Source organism: Girardinichthys multiradiatus, chromosome 6 (genome assembly GCF_021462225.1).
Source record: "Girardinichthys multiradiatus isolate DD_20200921_A chromosome 6, DD_fGirMul_XY1, whole genome shotgun sequence".
In the NCBI taxonomy this organism is placed as follows: domain Eukaryota; kingdom Metazoa; phylum Chordata; class Actinopteri; order Cyprinodontiformes; family Goodeidae; genus Girardinichthys; species Girardinichthys multiradiatus.
The window spans coordinates 37,471-55,265 of NC_061799.1; the positions used below are offsets into that span (position 1 = coordinate 37,471).

At 38.1% G+C, this 17,795-nt stretch overlaps 1 protein-coding gene across 1 annotated transcript; it reads left to right on the forward strand.

The window, feature by feature from the left end:
• The first annotated feature begins 1,515 nt into the window (after positions 1-1,515).
• On the forward strand, positions 1,516-7,573 carry LOC124869527 (cytochrome P450 7A1). Its single transcript, XM_047367416.1, has 8 exons — positions 1,516-2,023; positions 3,044-3,284; positions 3,374-3,583; positions 3,751-3,945; positions 4,043-4,242; positions 6,540-6,670; positions 6,825-7,003; positions 7,107-7,573. Exons 1-8 carry the CDS (start codon positions 1,941-1,943, stop codon positions 7,407-7,409), a joined length of 1,542 nt encoding a protein of 513 aa, XP_047223372.1. The 5' UTR covers positions 1,516-1,940; the 3' UTR covers positions 7,410-7,573.
• The last annotated feature ends 10,222 nt before the right edge of the window (positions 7,574-17,795 follow it).

Here is a 17,795-nt window from a genome sequence, read left to right on the forward strand (position 1 = left end):
GGGAGTGTTAACCAAAACATGTATGTGCTTAACATGCAATGAAACTATCTAACCAAAGAAAAATCTTCCACATGTACCAGAACATAAAATTCACTCTAGACAAAACAATTGAGAAACTAAACCCAAAGAAATGAACCAAATCACCATCTGGAAAATACAAACAATGATCAGAGGCAAGACCCAAAACAAAAACACCCTCAAATAATGACACACAACACAGCACAAAATTCACAAATACCAGCTGTCAAGCTCAGTGGTGGAGGGATGATAATTTGGGCTTGTTTAGCAGCCACATAGACCTTGCAAAGTTATATAGACAGTGCAGAATCTGTTCACTGTATTTGCTGACCTGTTAGAGACTCCATCATTTTACTGTATCCTGGTTTCCTTGTGTTTTCTGTGATGTGTTGTTTCTTATATTTATAAGAGGGTTTATTGGGGAGGGAGAGAAACAAAGGGAGGGATGTGTGCCATATATGTTACATCTACGTAGCTGTGTATGTGGGAAATGTTGTGAAAATGTTTGTTTGTGATGCTATACTTTTGTGAGACGCCTAAGTTATCTATATCTGCAGCTTGGAAAATGTAATTTAATGTCATAAAGACTATCTATCTAAGATAAATAAAACTCTAAAGGATGTGTATTTTACCATGGCTGAAAAGCAGCATTTTAATGTCAAGTCCCAGACTGATGACAAGTTTAAAAGGAGCAAATATTAACGGTCTAGTAAAATCCAATCGTTTTAATCCAAGAATAAAATAATCAGATAACTTTATTAGTTATATTTTCCTTTTTGATTGCAGCTTGTGAAGTCCGGCTGAGTTTGCTTTCCACCCATGCAGATGTTAAACCTTGACTGTTGAATACCATAGATAAAATCTATCACACTGACAGGGACTTCAAAGCTTTTGAAGTTTTTTTTCTGCTTACACCTTCATCTCCCCTTCAGTTATCTAGAACAGATTCATCAGGTGTCATGTTGGGGTTGAAGGTTTATTTCTACCAGAGGCACAGTTCAATTTAAGCTCTACTGCTCACTGTTTCTGAAACTACAGAAGTTTAGCAATTATTTTTATGATGTCTGTTTTTTTTAGAAGCTGCCTTTCTAGACAAACTAGTTTCAATGACCCCCCCTAACATGTTTTAACAGATCACACTGATCTACCTTAAACACAACAGAAACACAGATGAGACCTTGAATCTATTTACTAACCTTGATGCCCTATCTTTTAGTAAAGCTGTCCATGGACTCTGGTCAAGGCCATTACTATTACACACGCTATGCATGGAATTCTAGTTCCTAGAGAGATCCCAGTGAGATAACGGCCCAGGCAACTTCTTTTCCCTATATCCAATAAAAACTTTTCTTTTTGAGAGAAAAATTGTAATATTATCTAGACCAAAACTCTTTAATAAAATAATAAAACATTTTAATTCTGATAATAATAATAATCCCAATCTCAAAACCATGAAAATATAAACTTTTTAGATAATTCTTTGAAAAACAAAACCAAATAAGTAAGCAAACAATAACTATTGCAGAGAGAAAGGCAATAATAAAGACAATTTATTTTCACTTAACGCCCTTTTGATATTTGCCTGAGGCAAATCATACGCTAATTAAAAGCTCACCACTTCAGTGGGCCCTCCCATAAGAAGGAGGTAATAAAAGCTGTCACTTGCTGCCTGTTTCATCACAACTGACTCATGCACTCACTTCAGCAGTGAAAGGCAGCAGCAGCAGCAATTTATTAAAACTATTTCTGCACTAGAACAGAGAACATCTATGAGCATTCTTCTATTGTGGACCATCAACTTTAATCAAAATAATAATCTGTGTGTTCTGTTTAGAGCAGTGCTAACAAAAAAGGTCACCTTCTGATTTGGATCTTGTTCCTGCCTTTATTACTGTCATCATCATCACCATTGTAACATTACAATGATGATAAGCATTGCTTTGATCTGGGGAGTAGTGGTTGGATTTTGTTGCCTTCTGTGGCTTGCACTGGGGATAAGACACAGGTAAGACTGCACTGATTAAATACAGAATGCAATATTAACGGTACTTAGATTTTTCTTACTTTATCCTTTTTCAAGAAATATCTCTATTTAACATTTTTGTCTAATCAATCAAAACATTATTATTGAAAATGATCTTGAGGTGGTCATGAGGTAATAATATTACTTTATTAATAATAATAGAAATAAACCCTTTATTTAACAAAGAAGGTCCCACTGCATCTCTTCTTCCAGGTAACTTTGTTGTTATGAATGTCAACATTCCGGTTTCACCATTAGGATATTTAAATTACTTACTAGATTGTTGATTCACGGAAACTACTACTGTGCTATTAGCGTTCAGCTGTTGGTGTTTAATAAATGGTTACTCAATATCAGAGAGTAAATGTAGATTCCTGCTGTAGTATTTTAAATGTAAGTCAAGCAGGCTGGACTGGAATGACTTCAATATAAAAGGTGTCACAGTGACAGTTGTCATGCAGTGATGTGTCATCAGAACTGCTATTGAGCAAGAAAAAGAATGTTTGGAACAATGTTAATGCTCGGTTGTTAGGAGAATGTTTGTTTAAAAAACAGTCAAATTGACAAGGGCTCAGTAATTTTATGACACACTGGCATTTTCAGACATCTTCAGCAGTACAAAGATGCATCAAATAGCTGATTATTGTTTTCTGCAATTAATGTGGAATATTATTCTCTTTTGAGAGTGAAGTAGGTTTTGCACCTATGAATATATAAATATTCTTAAAGATATACAAGTGTCACTGTTGTTTTTTTTTTTACCACGAATTTACCAAATTCACCAGTGTTAATTTTTCTGTGAATGAAAATCAGTGGTTTACTATTACAATCATGACAGAACAATACAATATGCCACTGTAGATGTTTTTTTTTAAAGCATGTAATCACCAATGCAATTTGCAAGTAAGTGTACAGCAAAGTCAACCAAATGTACACAATTGAATTTGTATTGTAATTTGCATTTGTTAATAAACACTCTTCCTATTTTGGCAATTTCTGCAGGCAAGCTGGTGAGCCTGTTATTGAAAATGGTTTCATTCCTTATCTGGGCTGTGCTTTGCAATTTGGGGCAAACCCTCTTCAGTTCCTTCGCAGCCGCCAGAAGAAGTATGGTCATATTTTCACCTGCAAGATAGCAGGCCAGTACATCCACTTCTTGTGTGACCCCTTCTCCTACCATTCAGTCATCAGACAAGGAAGACACCTTGATTGGACAAAATTTCATTTTGCAACATCTGTTAAGGTGGAAAACGGTTCTAAGTATAAAGTGTTGAGAAATAAATGTCTTAAGCAAGAAAGACTTCAGTAATCCCCCTGATCTTCATTCTCCAGGCATTTGGTCATGACAGCTTTGACCCTCGTCATGGTTACACCACAGAAAACCTCCACCAAACATTTCTGAAGACCTTGCAGGGGGAAGCTCTGCCCTCCCTGATAGAAACTATGATGGGGCACCTGCAAGATGTCATGCTTAAGTCAGACACACTTAGTCCCAGTAAGGAACATTGGCAGGTGGATGGTATTTTTGCTTTCTGCTACAAGGTGGGTAGCAAAAGTATAGGGTGAGAACACTTAATTCAACAATTTCATCATTCAATGGCTTTTTTTTTAGAGTTTGGGCAAGGTGTTTTTAAAGAATAAGAGTTGTGCTTAAACGGAAACATTTTAGGCTGTCCTGACATGGTTCTTTCTGTCTTGGTGTTACCTAGGTAATGTTTGAAGCTGGCTACCTGACGTTGTTTGGTAAAGAGCTTGAAGAAGATAAGTATCACACCCGGCAGGCAGCACAAAAAGCCTTGGTCCTCAACACTTTGGAGAACTTTAAGGAGTTTGACAAGATTTTTCCAGCCCTTGTGGCTGGCTTGCCCATCCATGTCTTCAAAAGTGCCTACAGTGCCAGAGAGGTTAGTGCTCGGTATTCAATGTTGCCATACCCAAATATTAAGTCCTAACAACTTTGTCATCCAGTTAAGTTTAACTTATATGCTGTTTAATATGCAGAACCTAGCAAAGACCATGCATGCTGAAAACTTGTCCAAGAGGCACAACATGTCTGATCTGATCTCTATGAGGATGATACTGAATGACTCCTTATCTACGTTCAATGACGTGAGCAAAGCTAGAACCCATGTTGCTCTGCTCTGGGCTTCACAGGCTAACACACTGCCTGCTACGTTCTGGAGTCTATTTTACATGATAAGGTGGGAAGATGGCTCCCTTCTTTAGAGTTCAGAACATTTGATGAACAGATTAATACAGTTGCCATTATGCTTTGCTGTAATACAGATAAGACATTTGATTTAACTACTGTTAAATTCTAAGCCTTTCTCTAGCAACCAATAATGTAACATTGACCAGCAACTTAAAACTTGCCAATAATGTTATTAATTCAATTCAATTTATTTATATAGCACCAATTCACAACACATGTTGTCTCAAGGCACTTCACAAAAGTAAGGCACATACATTCCAATTAGTCCTAACCATTGAACAGTGCAGTCATATTCAGTTATTTATTTAAATTGAATAAAACGTTTTTCTATCTAAGGAAACCCAGCAGATTGCATTGATTCAGATATTTGTAGCATTCACTCCTCCTGGATTAGCATGTAGAGACAATGGACAGTCACTGGTGTTGACTTTGCAGCAATACCTCATACTGAACATGCATGTAGCGACAGTGGAGAGGAAAAACTCCCTTTTAACAGGAAGAAACCTCCAGCAGAACCAGAACCAGAACCAGGCTCAGTGTGAGCGGCCATCTGCCACGACCGACTGGGTTTTGAGAGAACAGAGCAGAGACACAAAGAGAACAAAGAAGCACTGATAGAGGAGTACTTTCTATGGGAAGGAAAAGTAAATGTTAATGTGTTAATGGATGTAGCTCCTTTAGTCGTTTCATCTAGAAAGAAAGAACAGATAAACTTTGAACCAGTTTTCAAGGATAGAGTCTGAAAGAGAGCACATATATTTAGTTGCAGTAAAAGCTCAGTCAATTGCCATATCTAGGAGAGAGAAAGGGTTAGACACTGAAAGACTGGGCCAAGTGGATCATCTGTAGAAGGTGAGCATTAAGTTGTTGCCAGCAGAGTCAGGTCAGGTGGAGAGAGAACATAAAGTTAAAAACTGAAATAACGGCAAATAATGCAAAATTGGAGAGTAGTGTGAGAATGTAGTGAAGAGGGTGAAAGTGGTCATTATGTCCTCCAGCATCCTAAACCTATAGCAGCATAACTACAGAGATAGTTCATGTCTTTATATAGCGCTTATTTACAACAATGTCGTCTCAAGGCACTCCACAAAGGGTCCGGAACGGCGCGGGGCCACCGGGGAGCCCAGACCAAACCACCGAGTACCGGAGCCCGGCCACCTCAGAACGGGCCACGTGTAGGGGGCACTAAGTAAAATAATAAACTGATAAAGTTTGTCCATCTAGAGCCCACTGATGACCATTGTTGTACTAAAAACCACAAGGATTGGGATACCTCTCTCTGTCAAACTGTCAGATTGACCATAACCATTGGAAAAGAGAAAGGGTCATACAGGTAACAGAAATGGAGGGTGTGTTTGCACCTCAACCATAATTAAGCGGGTTTAGGCTAAACCTAACTCCCCCTTACTCAATATTACTTTGGCCATTTTAAAATTTAATAGAGCTAATAATAATAACCTCCCAACAATGAATGCAATGAAGTGTTTGAGCCAATAATGTAATGACATTTTGCCCGTAATCCACATACATAGGTTACATACTGTTTTTTATGCAATTGCAAAGAAATTCTTTGAAAATGTATTAACTGCAACTGATAGTTAGTACAGCTGCAGTTAACACATAATGCTTTTTGATTCTTGGAATTAAATGATTTTTTTTTTGCTGTTTTTGTGCTGTTCGCTCATTAGAGCTAGGCTAGGTATATTAGATGGCATAGTCCTTATTTTCATTTAATGACACAAGGGTGTACTATGCAGTACCCTTTCTCATATAATGGTTGGAACTGATTTGAGAATAGTATATTGTACAAAATATCTGTAGAATACTGCTTATTTGCTGTGATATGTGAAATGATATTTTCATGCATAGGTAAACATTTAACTTATAAGTATGAGGTACAATTGGTAGTTATATCACCTAGTGGAATGGGCAAGAATTCGGGAAGACAACAGTGGTCATATGACACATGTGTTAAAACAGTTATTTAATTTTCAAAGTATCATTTTATTCTATTACAATTACATTATAACCATCTGATAACATAACTTATTACACAATTAGAAATTATGCTATTGCATGTGTGCATATACAAAATGGTTAAAATATTACTGTACTGGCATGTATTGCTTTACATGTGTAGCTAAAATCTGTTTAGAAACCCAACTCTCGCTAACATTGTATTGAAAGCTTTTTTTACTTGTTTGTTAAAAAATAAGAATTTGTCATGGGATAGTGGCAACAATAGGTAAAGAAATACAACAAAAATAATTTTATACCTGTGTCCAGGAGTCCAGACGCTATGAAAGCAGCTCAAAAAGAAGTGCAGAACGTTCTGAAAGATTTGAGTTTAATAGTAGACCCCAATGAGCCCATGCTAAATCTGACCAGAGACCAGCTGGACAATATGCCTGTTTTGGGTAAGATTAGTGAAATCTAAATTCTGTTTCTATAAAATGATTGTAAACTCTAACAAAGAAAATTAAATTCTGGAATATTTTTACTGTTCCATTCATTTAAGCAGGGTTGTAAATATTGAATAGTGTATGTTTTTCATGTATGGATTAATTATAGACAGCATTGTGAAAGAAGCCATGCGGCTTTCCAGTGCCTCTTTGAATATTCGGGTTGCCAAAGAGGACTTCCTGCTTCACCTTGACAACCAAGAAGCTTACCGTATTAGGAAAGATGATGTCATAGCCCTGTATCCACCCATGCTGCACTATGATCCAGAAATCTATGAGGATCCCTATGTAAGACCCCACATTATCATGACGTCCTAAAAGAGGACTTATCTTCAAAGTGAAATTATTCCTTTCTGTTGCTCTTCATTTCTCCTTCTCTTCCCCCTTGCAGGAGTATAAGTTTGATCGTTTCCTGAATGAGAAAGGTCAGGAGAAAACCACTTTTTATCGTAATGGCCGGCGGCTACATTACTTCTACATGCCCTTTGGCTCAGGAGTCACAAAATGCCCTGGAAGATTTTTTGCTGTGTATGAGATCAAGCAGTTTCTTACTCTGATGCTGTCCTACTTTGACATGGAATTATTAGAATCTGCTATCAGAGTTCCTCCTTTAGACCAGTCCCGTGCTGGCCTGGGAATTCTCCAACCTACCTATGATGTGGACTTTAGATATAAGAGGAAGCAGAACCACTAAACTCATTCATTGCTGAGCCGGCTGACTGAATTACTTAGTGTATATAGTGTAAATATGAAAGTACAATGAAGAAATCCTGCCATGTATGTAAATAGATTGACTAATTCTTTTACGTTCTATTTCATTAAATGAGTTTGTAGAAAATGGGTTAAATGGAATCATCAGAAATGGTCAAATATTTCCAGGTCTGTACAGGCATTCTGTTATATTCAATACTTCTCATGTTAAGAGCTATGTATAATAAATAGCAATAATTAGTACTTTCAAACTCAACAAAGCACAATGCTTTAAACCCGCAGGTTAAAAAAAAGAAATAATAAAGGACATTAACAAAATCACTGATAAAGAATTCATTAAAATGATAATTGAAAAAAATAAAATTTTTGCAGCTTGTGGCATAAAAAGTAATTAGCACTTTTACCTAAAAGCTCAATGGATCCACTTCCAGACTGCAATTAGTTCTTTCTGTGTGGTGATTCAATTCAATTCAAAAATTATTTATTGATCCCCGAGGGGAAATTAGAATTCCAGTACAACCCATCCAGACATACAACATGACACAAGACAGGGGGGGACGGGTCACCGAGGCTTTGCTGCCCACTCACAGGCGCTGCCCTTGCTAGATGAGAAAAGAGGCCCCATTAGGTAAGAAGAGGGAAAAAAAATCATATTTCCCACAGATTGCAAAAAACCTCAGCACAAGGAAGCAAAACATATTCGAAACAACATCATGCAGGGGATCCGGTGAAGGCGGTGTATGTTTATCCTGAGCATGTGTGCGTGCATGTGAGTGTGTGCAAGTAAGTCCTTGAAGCACTGTCACAGAGGCCATTGTCCTTAATAGTATGATGGAGTGTTTATCAACCATCCTATTCAGTTCTGATCAGGTCCACAGATGTCCTCAGGGAAGGAAGGGGGTAGAGGGAGCAGAGCATCTGGTTTACATAACATCCTGGAGAAGTTGAAGATAGCCAGCCATCCAAGGCCATACAGGGAGCCAGATTCAGATAACAACAATTGTTTTGGGTCAGGCCGACTCTTAGTTTTCCATCTGCCTTGAAAGTCTCGCTGGTTCTTCTCAATTGTGAATCCAAACAGCCAAATTCCAGGTTCTTTCAGCCAGATCTGACATATAACTTTCTCCAAGATTTATCCAATTTTACCCCTGAGTCCAGGAACCACAACCTGCCTGCGATCTTGTGTAAGGATCACATCCAGTCTGCAATTTAGCTCACGTAACATCTCAGTGTGTTGATCGCTCTGCAGATCCCATCATACATACCAGGCAGCCTTACAATGGCCAGAAAAGCTGCTGAACAGCTCCGAATTTCTCAATATGCCAGGTAATTGCCTACTCCAAAAAGCAGAAATCCATGATAAGATAACATGCTTGCAATTGTATGATTTCATCCTGATACTCTGCCCTCCTCTCACAGTCCATAGACATGCTTACTTGCAATATGCTTACTGTGTAGCCACATAAAACTGGAATACTTAAAAGAATAAAGAAGCACTTGGATGTGTTGGTAAATTCAGGTATTTAAAGCTAAAGTTTATCATTATTTATCCTTTAATTATTAGCAGGGACATACAAATGCTCCTTTTCTGTGTGTTTATGTAGCATGGACAATTTTACCGATCTTACAAATGATTTGGTGCCTTAGAACATTGATCCAGTGATGTGGCCAATTTGACCATCTTGTAAATAAATAGTGGGACTTTTATAATTTACTGAACCTGACTCTAAATGTGTTAGCCTGTGACTATGTCAGATTATTTAACAACAGCTGGATTCAATCTCTGCCTTAATGCATGCTCATATGCATGACACACCTTGATTTTTCTTGGGACAAGATATCTTCTGCAAAATACAGTAGGTATATCCAGACTCTACAAAGCATATAAGTTGTTACTCAGTCACCACACTCAGTGTTTATTTTCAACCTTTGCAACAATTCTTAGTTTATTTTGGTGAATTGTCAACTGATTCCTAATCGATTCGTACACAATTTAGAATATTCAGAGAATATTCTGAATTTACTCTGAATTTATTCAGAAGTTATATATACTTGGCAGTGAAGGTGTGGTAAGGCGTATTTGTCACTCCCTGTTTGCAGTGTTGCACTCGGTGGATTGTTTGGTGTGTGAAGTCTCTCTTGTTTGATCTGATTTCTCTCTAATGTGATATCTCTTACTTGTTCTAATACATAAGCACGTTAAAACACATACTTTCTGTTGCTGCTTTTAACGTTTGGGGACTCTCTGTGTCTTACATGATTTTTCTAGTAGTGGTAAGGGGTCGCTAGCTTAGCGTTAGCTTTAACTCCACTATGGCTACCCGTTCTGCTGTTTCTCTCTCTGAGTCTCCTCCTCTCTCCTGCTCTCTGTGTCAGTTGTTCAGTTACTCCTCTGCCTCCTTTAGTGATAATGGTACGTGTAATAAATGTAGCATTTTTGTAGCTTTGGAGGGGAGGGTGTCGGAATTGGAGGCCCGGCGTGGCTAACTGGTTAGCTCCCCATAGCAGTCCTTCAGCAGAGCCCGCACAGGTCGGCTGGGTGACGGTACGTAGAAAGTATAGTCCTAGATCCCAGCCCACAGGTCGCCACCAACCCGTCTGTGTTTCTAACAGATATTCCCTGCTCAGCAACACACCCGCTGAGAAGCCAACTCTGGTAATTAGAGGTCACCAAAGTTAGTGTTGCTTCGGTATGTAAGTTTGCCAAAACAATGTCGGACTCCATCATTTTCTCTGGTCCCCTCCCTGATCTGACCAGTGACGACATGTTTAGCCGCATGCTGTCATTCAACCGCTGGCTGTCTAGGTGGTGTCCAGAAAACAATGTGGGCTACACTGATAACTGGCGAACATTTTGGGGAAAACCTGGTCTGATCCGGAGAGACGTCATCCATCCCACTTTGGATGGAGTATCTCTTCTTTCTAGGAATCTGGCCGAATTTATTAGTTCTCTAGAACTCTGACAACCCAGGGTTCAGACCAGGAAGCAGGGTCGTAGTTTAACACTCCTCTCTTCAGCTTCTGTACTGCTACCCACCCATTACCCTATTAAGACAGTGTTTCACCCACGGCCAAAATTGAATAGATTAAAAAATAATCTAAAAGAAGGAAATCATGAAAATCTCATAAAAATAAACACAACTCAGACTGAAAAAAAAACCAATTAAATGTGGCTTACAGAACATAAGATCTCTCTCTTCAAAGATATTGCTAGTTAGTGACTTGATTTGGGACAATCATATTGATTTATTTTGCTTCACAGAAACCTGGCAACTACTGGGCGAGGAGGAGGAGTAGCAACCATTTTTCAGTCCGATTTATTTATTAGTCCCAGACCAATCAATAGCTACAACTCTTTTGAATATTTAATCCTTAGTTTTCCTCATCCAAATTGCAAAGCACTAAAACCACTTCTGTTTGTTGTTTTGTACCATCCACCAGGTCCTTACTCTCAATTTTTAGATCAGTTTTCAGACCTTTTATCTGATTTAGTGTTAAATACAGATAAAGTTATTATAGTGGGGGATTTTAACATTCATGTTGACACTGAAAGTGATAGCCTAAATATAACTTCTAATGCTATCTGAGACTCAATTGGCTTTGCTCAAAACATTAACAAACCTACCCACCTTTGTCTTCATTCTCTGGACCTTGTGCTGACATATGGCATTGAGTGTAAAGACATAACAATATTTTCTCATAACCCTGTCCCGTCTGACAGGTTTTTAATAACCTTTGAGTTTAATTTAACAGAGTATTCCACAACTGAAAGAAAATTTCATTATAGTAGATCATTATCAGACAATGCTGTAACAACTTTTAAAGAATCTGTTCCACTTTTAATCTCCTCATTATCACAGAAAAACACAGTGGAGGGCAATAATTTTGTTTCTTCAAAAATTGATTCTCTTGCTCATAGTGTTACTTCATCATTGCGTGATGCATTAGACAATGCAGCCTCCTTGAAAAAGAAGGTAATTATTCATAGGAGTCTGGCTCCCTGATTTAATTCAGAGCTGCATACTTTAAAGCACGATGTTAGAAAATTGGAGAGAAAATGACGCTCCACCCACCTAGTAGATTCCTACTTAATCTGGAAAAATAGCCTACTGTTGTATGAAAAGACATTTTGCCAAGCCAGAACATCTTATTTCTCATCATTAATAAAAGAAAACCTTAATAATCCTAGGTTTCTCTTTAGTACAGTTGCTAAACTTACACAGAGTCATGCTCTAACAGACCGCGACGGTCGGAGACAGGAGCCACAGCGCTGATCTCTGTAATCATTCCTCTGCTTTAATTTAGATTAAAGGAGCTAAAAGTTAGAAACTGGTTGAGAGTCATTCCTTTAAGAGTCTTTTGATAGAGTGTGTGACTGTTTCCGGGGTCCAAGGACTGGAGGGGTTCCGAGGTGTCCGACCATCAACAGGGTGCGGTAACTCGGACAAATTGGTGTTCCCGCCCGTGCCCTGTAAGCGGAAACCACTTTTGGATAGGGTTGCGACGGAAGGACAACGCATCACAGCAGCAGCCACAAACTAAAAGGTAGGGCGATCCCTATTAAAAAATCTCCAGTGTTTTTCCTGTAAAAACACTCTGGCTGTGATGTTAGTTCTGAGTAAGCTGTTTTTGTAATTCTTGGAGGCAGAGAAAAGGTTCAGAATAATTGTTGCGAACGTGTTAAACCGTAATGCGTGTAGATAAGTGGTGCTACTCTAACGGTGGTAGTCCAGGAAGAACAGAGCCATCCATTCCCTTAGCTCTCAGCAGTCATGACTTTATGGGATTCTTCTTAAATAAAATTGATTCTATTAAAAATAAAATCTTTGACATACTCCCGAAGATGATTACTTCATCCTCAGCAAGTGAGACAACATTGGAAGTAACTGTATAACCTGATTTGTGTTTGGACTGTTTTGATCCTGTGGAGCTTCCTGAGTTATCAGAAATATTAGCTTCATCTAAACCTTCAACTTGTATGTTAGACCCGATCCCAACCAAATTATTTAAGGAAGTGTTTCCTCTGTTTACCAGCCCCATTTTAGATATGATTAATCTATCTTTAGTAAATGGATATGTACCACAGGCTTTTAAGGTAGCTGTAATTAAACCTTTACTTAAGAAACCTTCGCTTGATCGAGATGACTTGAAAAATTACAGACCTATATCCAATCTTCCATTCTTATCTAAAATTCTTGAGAAAATAGTTGCTAATCAAATGTGTGAGCATTTACACAGCAATGACCTGTTTGAACTGTTTCAGTCAGGCTTCAGAGCTCATCATAGCACTGAAACAGCTCTGCTGAAAGTCACTAATGATATTCTTATGGCCTCAGATAATGGACTTGTGTCTGTTCTGGTTCTGTTAGATCTCAGTGCTGCATTTGATCCAGTCGATCACAATATTCTCTTAAAAAGGCTGGAATATGCTGTAGGGATCAGGGGAACAGCGATAGGCTGGTTTAAATCTTATTTGTCTGATTACCTTAAATGCTTTCTAAGATTCATTTGCTGTGTTAAAATAACAAATTAGCTTTTGTGGTGCGCACCAGAAGCTTTACTTTGATTTGTTTTATGGTTCCTATGGGTTAAGTGTTGAGTTATGCCCAAGTCAAATGTAGATATAGCTGTGTTACTGGTTAAAATTAATGCTTGAATTTTTTTTCACTCTTGAGGGATAGACCTAAAGAAACGTATGCACTTTGATGAGAATGAACGCATATGTTAAATAGGGAAGGAGTTTCTGGTAGAAACTGACTGAAAGCAAGAAAAAAAAAGGAAAAAGCTCACTGCAGGCTCGAGGAATGGAATATCCGGTTGCAAGTTGTGTGTGCGCCTGCACACATGCCGTGTCTTGCTTTCCACCAGCATATGACGAAAATACGCTGTGTCACACGTGCTTGCACATAAGCACGTGTGACACACAGCACCCACGCACGAATACGTACACATGCATAGCACACAAACACAACACATATACACAAGCGCACACACCGAAACAAAGAACAGACACACACTAATGTGGGGAGAAAATGTATGTATTATGTAAAAAGTATGAATGTCAAATGCCGGCATATGTCTGTCTAAATGTTTGTCTAAATGTCTGTCCATGTGTCTGTGTCTGTGTTCATCTAAGTGTTGAATCCGTCTGTCATACATGTGGGTTTATTGTCACTAACATTTGTTTATCCAATTTTTTCTTTTGTTCTTTATTTTTGATCATTTGTTCGCAGAAGTATGACAGGTTTTTAGGAACTCCTTGGGGCTGTAGGGCTCTCAGTGCTCACAAAGTCCAGACTTATGATTGAATAACTGAATAGTTTAAATTCAAGTGAGCGCGGAGTGGTCTGCAGTTACCTTGGAGTCTAAATTACTTTAAAAATGCGCAAGAAATTTATAGAATGTCCATAATTGTCCATTATATTCTTCCTTTTCTACCTTTTAAGTATTTGTGCTTAGTGTAAGATTTCTGAAAAACATCAGTGCTAGCAACCAGTTTTCCCAAGGATTAGAGGCATAAAAAAAAAATTATATATCAAGGAAGAGAATTGTGGAACATTGAGAAACATTTCACAAGTTCAGATAGTTGTTTATGATGTTGGACTGGAGATGACTTGCTTAAAAGTACGCTTTTAGTGGATAAAATTCCACAGAAAAGCTTTTTCAAACGACCGAGCTGGCAGTTCTGAGTCTTTCGTCGAAGGAGTAATTATTTATTTGGTTTATTGAGGATTTCTGGAAAAGGAATTTGGCTTCTTTATTTTTCTTTATTTTAGAAGCCTCTACTTACAAACCACCACCTGGAACTAACTGCAAAACCAATATGATTAATATGCAATTTAATTTGAGAAATGAATGAACTGGGAAACAGCTGAACGAACGACGATTTAAGCAAAAAATCAAACTTACGGTTAGTGATTATAAGATTTCTTTAAGGTTAATGATCAGAGACAGACAGTAAGAACTCTGAGCACTTAGGAAACATTCTTGAGATAAAAGTCGTCCAACAACAACTGGAAGCAGACAGCATTTGGCTCAATTTCATGTGTTGTAGGACAGGAAGCATGAAATATGTCAAGGAATTACAACTCTTTAATACTGTTGCATAAGAAACAACCTTACTTTCTTCAAAATGACAACAGAACAATACTTCTAGAAATCTGGAAGTAGAACCATGAGCCACAATTATAATAACACGACTGATACGTGACAATAATTCGTTCCTAATCCTCTTGCATGAATACATTTTAAATTAGTTAATAAATCTAAGGAGATTAGACTTTATACACTACATGTTAAGGACTAACGGATGAGAAAATAAAATAATTCAGGGCTAGGAATACAAATGCACAACAAAGCTCAGACGAAATTAATATAACAATAGTAATGGCGGATTATGACAGTTTTAATGTTTTTAATGTGTTACCCTAGATCCCAAGAAAACTCTGTGGGAAGTTTAACCTCTAACATATTAGCTGAGAATGTCAATGTTGAACTGATGCTTAATGTAAGTGTTATGTGATTTTACTTCAATTCTAAACTTTAGCAGATGTTTCCAGGAAACATTATTCAGAAGGCGAGTAGGGTCAGGAAATTATTTTTGGATTAGATCCCAGACAGAGATAAAAACACATAACCTATAATAATGTTGTGTGCATTTCAATATTTTGAGCAAAACTGTGCTCTTACCCTGCTAATTGAACCTTCACACTCTGCTCTTACTGGTGCAATGTGCAATCAATGAAGACTGGCTACCAGGCTGGTCCAATTTAGCCATGAAACCTCCCACAATAAAATGACAGGTGTTTCAGTTTCATTGTCCAACCCCTGTATATGTACATAATAAAATAGGTTTGTTCTCTTTAAACAATGAATTTTAATAAATGTTTGTCACTGAAGGGACGATATTAGGAAAAAGCAATGTTCCCTTTATGGCAAAATGTAGTTTTCACATCTCTTACTCAAGTAGAGAAAGTACAATGTGATCTGGATGTCTTTCAACAGCTATATGGTGAACTCTTTGACTGTGTGTACAGACAATTATAAAATAACTTAATCTTTGTTAGTGAAAAACTGTAGTGGTATTTGATTCAGACTGTCAGCAAAACTATGACGTTTATATTATAGGAGGGAGGAATCCCTTTGGAATTGGTTATCTTCTGTTTTGAGAACTTCCAGGCATTGTCTCTCCAACGCCAAACATCATATTCCTTGCACAAAGCACATTCCATTAAGTATTTGCACCCCGAATACAGACGAATAAGGGCCAAATGCTTGGCATAGAACTTAAAATTAATCTTTACATAAGAGAATGTGTGGAGGAACAAACCCTAACGGAGCTGTGATCTCTGTTACTGGATGCCAGCTTTTAAATGAAAGTAAACTGACAATACAGGTAGCAGAGAAGAAGTATCATACAATTTGAATATTAATAGAGAAGCAGTGGTTAGGTTAAGTAAGTATCAATTCTAAGTATCATGAAGATGCAACATTATTCACACATCCAATGACACAGAATGTAAATAAACTTTAGGAGCGGGCGGTCTGATCACTGAGCTAAAATAATTAAAACAGTACCCAGAAATATTCTCCCTTGAAACAATCCTCAGGAGAGGGGACTTTATTCTTCAAAAAGCGCACAGAATAATCTTCATCAGAAATTCCAGAAGTCATCCTCCCTTCAGTCTTTACAGGACAGTTTTTATACAGATACAAAGCATTAGTGTGTATTGTATTGCATCCTGACCAATTGACATCACCATACTCATTTACGTAAACCTTCTTGGCACCTTCAACATTGCTTTTCTCTACTTTTTCCAGGAATACACATTTAGCCAAACATCTGGAAAACATCCAATTGGCGTACGTGACAGTTTTACACTAACAATTTCATCACTTATCTGGATGCAACCTCTCAGGTCAAATTGACCTGGCACGGGCCAGCATATCACAAGATTTCCTGCAATAACAAGCCCATTAATCATTCCTCTCGCCAAGAACCTTTCTCTAATATAATCTGTTTTTCCAGACAGACAGCTTGCATGTCTCCACTCAGAGTGAATTTATCACAGAGTTCATTTTATTATGGTAAAGACAATAATAACACTTTTTTGATCTAGTTAAACAGAGCTTTACGCTTCCACATAAACGTAAGAAGGGTCCCCGAAACACCAGAGTCTTTGGATGGCAGCTTCCCGATGTTTTGTCCCTGGGCATACAGAAAACACTGACCAGTATTTTTCCAAACCACATCCTTATAGTCCTTTTTCTCACATTAACATCATCTTCCACATATAGCCCTCACAATACTAATGACTCTTGTCAAAACAGATATAACATGTTTACATAAGGTTAAAATGATTATCATAGCTTCAGGGTGAACTCAGGCCAAAGTAACAACCAACAAGGCCTATTCTTCATGAATACCCCTTACCTTACCAAATGAACCTCAAAAAGAAATACAAAATGCTTACCTACCTAATATAACATAACCAGGAGAAAACTGTTAAACAGAAATGGCAGTTCAACCCCTACTTAAACATTAAAACACATAATATTGACCTTCACAAGTAATATGCTTTTAACAGAAATTGTTTATATGACTTTTTTACGGATAAATTACATCACCTTTTTGTGACGCTCGAACGTCCTCAATATCCATCTTATCAGGGTCCCTTTGGACACGGGCAGTCCCACCGGATTTCCGGCCATCATGGCTCCAAGTTCCCAAGTACATATGGATAATTGAAAACAAAATACATCACAAAGCACTGGTGAACACTGGCTTTACCTGAGAAACATGAAAAGTGGGGTGGATGCGAAGACTAGGAGGCAACCGAAGACGAACTGCAGTGGAACCGACTAAAGAGTCAATCACATAGGGTCCAATAAAACGAGGAGAAAGTTTCTTAGAAATAGATTTTAGAGGAATGTCACGGGTGGATAACCAGACTTGTTGCCCTGGGCGGTAAACAGGAGCTGGTCGACGTCTTCTGTCAACAAAACGTTTGTTGAGTTCAGCAGTCCGCTGAAGGGCCCGGACAGTGGAGTTCCAAACAGCCCTGTAACGGCGAATATGGTGTTGAACAGAGGAGACGGAAACCTCACCCTGGTTGGCAGGAAAAATGGGAGGTTGATAGCCAACTGAAACCTCAAAAGGAGAAAAACCAGTAGCAGAGGACTTGTGAGCATTAACTGCATACTCAACCCAAGGTAGGTGTTTACACCAGTCAGCAGGATTAGAAAATGAAAGGCTACGGAGAGTGGATCCGAGTTGTTGGTTCATTCGTTCCACCTGGCCATTGGACTGGGGATGAAATCCAGAAGTCAAGGAGACTTTAGCTCCAAGGGCTAAAGCAAACTGTTTCCA

Bases quoted from the DNA above. Each gene is read 5' to 3' on its own strand.
- LOC124869527 (XM_047367416.1), top strand. From the start codon at position 1,941: ATGATGATAAGCATTGCTTTGATCTGGGGAGTAGTGGTTGGATTTTGT. The intron at 3,285-3,373 runs GTGGAAAACGGT...TTCATTCTCCAG, and splicing joins ATTTTGCAACATCTGTTAAG to GCATTTGGTCATGACAGCTT. The intron at 4,243-6,539 runs GTGGGAAGATGG...ACCTGTGTCCAG, and splicing joins AGTCTATTTTACATGATAAG to GAGTCCAGACGCTATGAAAG.